The 8,285-nt window shown below is 39.2% G+C and overlaps 1 gene segment (V, D, J or C); it reads right to left on the bottom strand.

The window, feature by feature from the left end:
- Positions 1 to 1,378: 1,378 nt before the first annotated feature.
- Positions 1,379 to 2,162, bottom strand: LOC110538710. The segment is given in 2 exon segments: positions 1,379 to 1,887; positions 2,000 to 2,162. Coding segments are annotated over 2 exon segments (372 nt in total).
- Between the last annotated feature and the right edge of the window lie 6,123 nt (positions 2,163 to 8,285).

The following is an 8,285-nucleotide window of genomic DNA, read 5'->3' as shown; positions in this document are numbered from 1 at the left end:
GACTAGTCAGGAGTGAGTCTTAGTACAGGTCTGGTGCTGGTTTGTTTAACTGTGGAGGTGAACACAGTAATAGATCTGAACCATCAATCTCCATTATTTGGGATCCTGAATGACACAGCAGTCTAAGGCATTGCATCACAGTGCTAAAGGTGTCACTACAGACCTAGGTTCAATCCCGGGCTGTATCACAACCGGCCGTGATCGGGAGTCCCATAGCGCAGTGCACAATTGGCCCAGCGTCGTTAGGGGAGGGTTTGGCTGGTGTAGGCCGTCATTGTAAATAAGAATGTGTTCTTACCTAGCTTGCCTAGTTAAATAAAGGTTTTAAAAAATGTTTGTAAAGAGTGTGAGTTCAGTGCTGGTCACACCTATGAAAATAAATAATGAAATTCTAAGTTTGTTATGTTTTTCACCCAAACCCAGATTCACAGGAGACAGCTGCCAGCAGCTGCAGCAGCATAGATGCAGGGAACATGGTTTGTATTGAAGTTGAACTGTTGTGAGCTGTTCTCCTCTACTCTCCAGGATTCAGAGGGACATACTAGGACTCTCAGACACAGAGGTTTTATATAAGGAGGTAGAGGGAGAGAAAGGAAAATGATTGGGAAATTGAAATTGATGGGAATATCAGTGGGAAAAATATGTTTAACTGTAGAAGCTATAAATATTAAAAATGTTACATTCCCCAGCAGGAATCCCAAAATTGTCACTCAAATAGAAGGGGAAACTAACAGTCCAAACCCCAAAATGAAACAGTGGGGTTTCACGAGGGGTTCTTAAAAGACACTCATGGGGGTGTCCACTCAAAGTTGACTAGCAACAACAACTGGAACCTAAAAGACACTCACCATGAGTGCCAAAGTAATTTGCCCAAGAAGAGGCAAACAAAATAAAAACCCACACCAAAATTAAAGACAGGAAGCAAACCAAAAGCAGGGGCTAAACAAAAACAGATCAGAAAAATTATTGTTTTTCTAGCACTCAGTTCCACCATAAGTGGTCACCAAATGGTCACCACCTGCAGAACCATTCCTTTATTGGGGGTGTCTTGCTAATTGCCTATAATTTCCACCTGTTGTCTATTCCATTTGCACAACAGCATGTGACATTTATTGTCAATCAGTGTTGCTTCCTAAGTGGACAGTTTGATTTCACAGAAGTGTGATTGACTTGGAGTTACATTGTGTTGTCTAAGTGTTCCCTTTATTTTTTTGAGCAGTGTATTTCAAACATATTATTTGTTCTATTAGTTTCTTTTTGATAATACATAGCTTAGACCCTATTGTTCAGTATTGTTGAGGCCACTTTTATTAAATGAATGATTAAAACTATTAAGTACTGGATCATGAATGAGTTCATTGAATGTTTGATCGACATCAATTAGAATACCATTCAATTCATATCAGGAGTATAATTGGCAAACAACTCAGATATACATTTCCAGCACCGCCAGTACTGGGTATGAAATCGTTTACAAATGTGAAATTGAGAAACATCTCTGTTCTGTTTAAATTAACAAGTCTATTATAAGCTACAATGAAGGAAGGGTTTTTGTAGAGCCTGGTCATGGTTTGTGCCACTGTGTCTCACGGGCACAATAATACACAGCTGTGTCTTCAGTCTGGAAGTTGTTCCCTTGTAGAAACACTGTACTGCTGGAACTGTCATATCTAGAAGTGATCTTGCTCTTTAGTGAGTCTACAGTGTAAGTACTACTACTGCATGTATAACCAACATACTCCAAAGCTTTGCCTTCAGCTTGTCGTATCCAGCGAAGACAGTAAGAAGATATAGAAAACCCAGAGAATTTGCAGGAGATGCTGAAAGACACTCCTGGTTCTATAACCACTGGACCAGACTGGATGAGTTCAATATCACAGTAGACACCTGTAATGAGAAACACACATTAATACACAGCATTGTCAGTTTTAATCAGAAATTAGATTAGATCATTTCAGAGTTGTAATACATCTCTATTTGTATGAGCAGAGAGACTCACAGGATACAGCTGCCAGCAGCAGTAGAGATGCAGGGAACATGGTTTGCATTGAAGCTGAACTGGTGGGAGCTGCTCTTCTTTACACTCCAGGAATCAGAGGACCTCTAAGGACAGACATACAGACACTGTTTAAGTAGGGAAAGAACAAGAGGGTGGGTTTGCATTGACGTAGAGAGATGGATGGAGGGAGGGGTTGTACTGTAGAGGTGAGCATACTGAAGCTCATATCATATAGTCTTAATAGGAAGGTCCACAGTTTGGAACTTGTTATTATATATTATATTATGGTGACGGTTGGAGCTATACATTGAGCAAGCATATAATTAGAGAATAGTTTAATTAGAAAAAAATCATGGAATCCTCTAAAACTGTCTGGCTAGCTAGCTAACATACTGTACAGATACATTCTTCAAATTCATTTTTTTACACAATATCTTATCACAGCACTGGCAAACGATGGTTGACATACTCCCTGACCAAAATGATTGACCTTCATCCCATCATAAGAAGGTTCATGTCCATTCTAGTATTCTAATTCCTAATTCTATAGAGAGTGGAGGAGAGGGGTAAATAGGGACACCGGACAGGGAAACACTAAAACACCAGTAATCAGAAATGTATTCAGATGTTTTTATTTTTAAATATATGTTTATTTAATACACTTTGATGACATGAGTGATTATGTGTATGCTGACAATCACAGTTAATAAACTTTTTTCCACTGTGACGGTTTACAAGGTTACAATAATGTAGTGGAGATTGATGCTTTGTGTTTTATTGTTTCATATCATGTGCTTAACCTGTGTTTTCACATGTCATGTAATAAGTACTGCAGAGTCATTAGATCATGGGTGGCTTGAGTTGTAGATATACTCAGATTGCAGATTGATTGAGTTGTAGTAACTGTCTGGTGCTGGTTTGTATCACTGTGGTCATCAAACACAATAATACACAGCTGTTTCTTCAGTCTGCAGACTCTGTCCTGTTAAAATAATGTGTTGCTGGAAGTGTCTCTGGTGATGCTGGGCTTGTTTTTCAGACTGTCTTTGTGTGCTTCCACCACTACTAACTACTACTGTCCAATCCACTGCAGTATTTTCTCTGCAGTCTGTTGTATACCAGCTAGTAACTTAATATGAGACCTTACAGGAGATGGTCAGTGGTTGCCTGGCTGGACAGTCAGAGACTGGCTGAGTTCATAACTCTGTACACCTGTTGAAAGGACATAAGGAATAATAATACAACTGCAGACATGATTTTTCAATTCAATTGAAGTCTGATCCAGATTTCATTATTGTGTCTGTCCCCCCACACACACTCACAGGAGGCAGCTGCCAGCAGCATCAGAGATGCTGGGCACATGGTTTGTGTTGAAGTTTAACTGGTGGGAGCTGCTCTTCTCTACTCTCCAGGACTCAGAGGGCCTCTAATGACAAACAGACAGACCCTGTTTACGTAGGGAAAGAACCAAAGGGTGGTGTTCATTGACGTAGAGAGATGAAGGAGAGGGGTACTGAAACAGCAGTTATAAGATATGTATTCAGGGAAAACATGTTTTAATATATACCTTTCATGTCGGTGTATGTAAGCATATTTCATAGACTTTGATGACTGTTTTATACATGGAACTAGGAAGTACACATACATGTATGTTGATATTTGTGCAAATATGGGTGCTACTTTGTCACAAAATGTTGAGTAGAAATTTAGTGGAAAGCCATTAATTTCTGGTGCTTTTCTTCACACGGATGTTTTAACAGTATCTAATATTTATTTTTTGGTGATCTTTGTTTTTAGTGATATTTTTTTGTCTGCCGATAATTTCTTCAGGATTGCTGAGTCTGAGAAGGCTTTTATTTTTATTAATCGAGTTGTTGTTTGTAATTACCGCATTTGTATCTTCATTTAAAAAAATTATGACTGGTGTAGCGTGTTTTTGTTTTGTGAGAGTTCCATTTTAAAGTTGTCCATTTTCTTCTTCTTTTGTGTTTGAAAAAAAGTGTTAAGTGGATATTTCTTACCAACTGCACCATCTGCAGTGCTGAAATCTTGAATCAAGTCCTATGTTTCATTCATTTACTGTAGCCACTAGATGGAAATGATATAGCTTAAAGCCATTTACAAACCATACAGCCCAATTTGAAGAAGAAGTCAATGCTCTGATCATTGGCTGATTGCTCCCAACCTCAACCAGTTTACTACATTTAAGGATCCGCCCCTTTTAAAATGTTTGCCTAAAATGACGTACCCACATCTAACTGCCTGTAGCTTAGGCCCTGAAGCAAAGATGTGCATATAATTGGTACCATTTGAAAGGAAACACTTTGAAGTTTGTGGAAATGTGAAAGGAATGTAGGAGAATATAACACATTAGATCTGGTAGAAGATAATACAAAGAAAAAACCAACTGTGTTTTTGCACTTTTTTGTACCATCATCTTTGAAATGCAAGAGAAAGGCCATAATGCATTGTTCCAGCCAAGGTGCAATTTAGATTTTGGCCACTAGATGGCAACAGTGCATGTGCAAAGTTTTAGACTGATCAATGAATCATTGCATTTCCACTCAAAATGTTGTATCGATTGCCCAAATGTGCCTAATTTGTTTATTAATAACTTTTCATGTTCAAAATTGTGCACTCTCCTCAAACAATAGCATGGTATTATTTTACTGTAATAGTTACTGTAAATTGGACAGTACAGTTAGATTAATAAGAATTTTCTTGTTACTTACAACCTCATGCTAATCAAATTAGCCTACATTAGCTCAAACGTCCCACAGGGGACCCACTGATCCTGAAGAAGTTCAAATGGTGGAATCCCTTAATGGAAATGTCAATGCTAAAACAGGTTATTTTCAAGTAGAAATCTCTATACATCTCTATGATACAGGGTTAGTATTCTCTGATAACATGATCTGGGCAGAAATAACTCTGAGCCCCTTGTTTGAGTCTATAAATGTTTTCCTGCTAAGGTCACAAGGTCAGGAAAATCTCATGGAATGGAGTAAATGGAACAGAGTAAAACATGTGGTTTCCACATGATCAAATCAAATCAAGCTTTATTTATACAGCACATTTTAGACATGGAATGCAATGCAATTTGCCTCACAGGAAAAAAATAAATACTAATAATAAAATTGAATGACTAAAAATAACCCTAAGGAAAAGCAATGCTAAAAAGGTGTGTTTTAAGATCCCTTTAAAATATGTCCACAGTTTCGGATCCCCTCAGGTTCTCTGGCAGGCTATTCCAGGCTTTGGGCATAGTAACTAAAGGCTACCTCTCTATGCCTCTTGGTCCTAGGCTTTGGATAGTTAAAAGGCCAGTGCCAGAAGACCTGAGGGACCTATTGGGTACATAACTTAAAATAATATCTGTAATGTATTGTGGTGTACAATTGTGGATTGATTTAAAAACCAATAGAATAATTGTACAATTAATTCTAAAACTCACAGGCAGCCAGTACAGAGACCTTAAAACTGATGTTTGATTGATGTGCTTGACATCGTTCCATTTAAATAGATTCCATTCCATCCATTACAATGAGCCTGTCTTCCAATAGCTCACCCCACCAGCCTCCTCTGGTGTACATTGTGTTCATGTACATGTAGTTGTGTTGACAATATGCTGGTTGTTAAGGCTCTCAGGGGCATGTTGTGGCTGAGACTTTCATTGGATGTTACTCTGCTGTACTGATGCTCTAATGCCCTCTGTTGACTCTGCTGCCAGTTAGATTCTCTGAGGTGTTTTTGTACAGATCCTCCACTCACTCACATCACTGTGTCTCTCTTGCACAGTAATACGCTGCAGAGTCCTCTGCTCTCAGACCAGACAGCTTCAGAGTCAACATGCTGTTGGAGTTATCTTTAGTGGTTTCCATACGTCCTTCAAAAGTTTTAGCATGGTAACCTAGGCCTAATCCAGAATAACCCATCCACTCCAGAGATTTTCCTGCTGGTTGTCGTATCCAGTGTGTGTGGTGGCTGGAAACGGTATATCCAGATATCTTACAGGACAGACTGAGAGTTTCTCCAGGCTTTTTCAGGACTGGACTGGAGGGAATGGACTCCAGACTCTGACCATTTAAACCTGATGGAGAGAGAGAAAGACATAGGAAAAATGTGTTGGAGAAAAAGGAAGAACGCAGAACATTTAAGGAAATCAGAACAGAGTTTACAAAAAATATTTTCAATTTTCAGTCATTCCACTAACAACAGTTGATAAGGAGTATATCCAAGCAGAACTCACATGGCAGACAGAGAGAGAGCAGCAGAAGGTAGAGTTTTGCAGTCATACTGAGGGTGGAGATATGAACTCAGCTGCTCCACACAATACAACAAGACAACAAGTCAGCAGCAGAACATAAGTATATATGAACTCTGAGGGATCTGGATTTACATTATGTCATGGAGGAGGGGCTGATGACTCTAAGATCAGAGGTCAAGTTATGGCTCATCAGTTGGGTCAGGTGTTGTCCTTGATCACATGACCTGACCAGGAAAAAACAGAGTTTCTCCTGGTCTAGTCACAGTCAGAAAAACCTCCAGGGCCTACTCACCACACACATAACTGACTCAAGGACTGGAGGAACTGTTGGGAACATGAGGATTTTCTAAATATTGATAACCTTCATGATTTCATTCAATTGTGGGTTCAATTAGATGGTAGATAATGGACATAATTTTGCCAAGGAGACTCCTTGTTCATCATGAATGAACACAGCTTAATGAGATTCAACACCTCACTATGCCTGTACTGCTCTTTCCATGACATAGACTAAGCAGGTGAATCCAGGAAAAAATATTATCCCTTATTGATATCACCTGTTAAATCCACTTCAATCAGTATAGATGAAGGGGAGGAGCCACCTTAGAGAAGGATTTTTAAGCCTTGAGAAAATTGAGACATGGATTTTGTATGTGTGCCATTCAGCGTGTGAATGTGCAAGACAAATATTTGTTCCTTTGAACGGGGTATGGTAGTAGGTGCCAGGAGCACCGGTTTGTGTCAAGAACTGCAACACTGTAGGGATTTTCCACACTCAACAGTTTTCAATGTTTATCTAGAATGTTCCACCACCCAAAGGACATCCAGACAACTTGACACAACTGTGGGAAGCGTTGGAGTCAACATGGGCCAGCATCCCTGTGGAATGCTTTAGACACCTTTGTAGAGTCCATGCCCCAACGGATTGAGGCTGTTCTGAGGTCAATTGGAGGGGTGCAACTCAAAATTAGGGTGGTGTTCTTAATGTTTTGTACACTCAGTGTATATTATGTAATTAAGCTATACGGCACAAGAAGCCGTGTTATGTCCTGAACACAGTCGGAGATAAATGCCGTTGTTTGGTCTGACGCAATAGCCTGTGCTTTGGTGAAGCCTGCCAAATCTTACCACGCCTGGATAGGTATTTTACCTATCAGCTAACCACATTGTATGTTATAGCAATCTGCATAGAATTAGGAATTAGTCATTTAATAGGATCTCTATGACACAATCAATGACGTGGCACCCAACCATTGGTTGATGCATGCAACGTCTGAGCATGGGAACACAACCATTCACTCTGCAGGTGGGGTCATCCGAGGGCTGATAGGTAGACAGCTTAAATTAACCCTTGTTATACCAAACTAAATGTTATGCTGGAATCAAGGGGAAATAATGTGCGAGTTGAGATAAATACAAAATTGATTTGGACAGCAACATGAATATGATATTCTTATGGAGGTGCAGTGATAAAAATTTACTGCATTTTTACAATTATATGTTGGTCATTTTTTAGGGTTAATCAAGATGCTATATCAGGGAAATGGCTTTATCAGAGTGCAGGTGCATCCTGGGTTAGAAGTCATGCTTGAGTAGGTTTGAACTACTACGCCCAACACTCATTTTGATAGATACACCTGATAAAAACACATTCTTAAACTCTCTTCCCTACAAATAATTAGAATCAATACATACTAAAGTACTTAGGGGGGGAGGTGCCCGGGACAGATATGAGAAACCATATAGAGCAATTTATTACTTTAGATAAGGGCTCATTTTTCAATGCAATTCTTGAAAAGTGTGTTATATTTATTACAAACACAAACCATGAATATGGTCTGTCAATAAAAGTATTTGTGAGTGTAACGATTTTCTTGGTGAGAAGGAGAGTCGGACCAAAATGCGGCGTGTAGATTGCGATCCATGTTTATTGTGACTATAGCAACATGAATCTAAATACAAACAGTGCAAAATAATAAACGTAATGAAAACCGAAACAGCCTAAACTGGTGCAAACTA

Source organism: Oncorhynchus mykiss, chromosome 12 (assembly GCF_013265735.2).
Source record: "Oncorhynchus mykiss isolate Arlee chromosome 12, USDA_OmykA_1.1, whole genome shotgun sequence".
NCBI lineage: Eukaryota > Metazoa > Chordata > Actinopteri > Salmoniformes > Salmonidae > Oncorhynchus > Oncorhynchus mykiss.
This window is presented reverse-complemented; position numbering and strand designations above follow the sequence as displayed.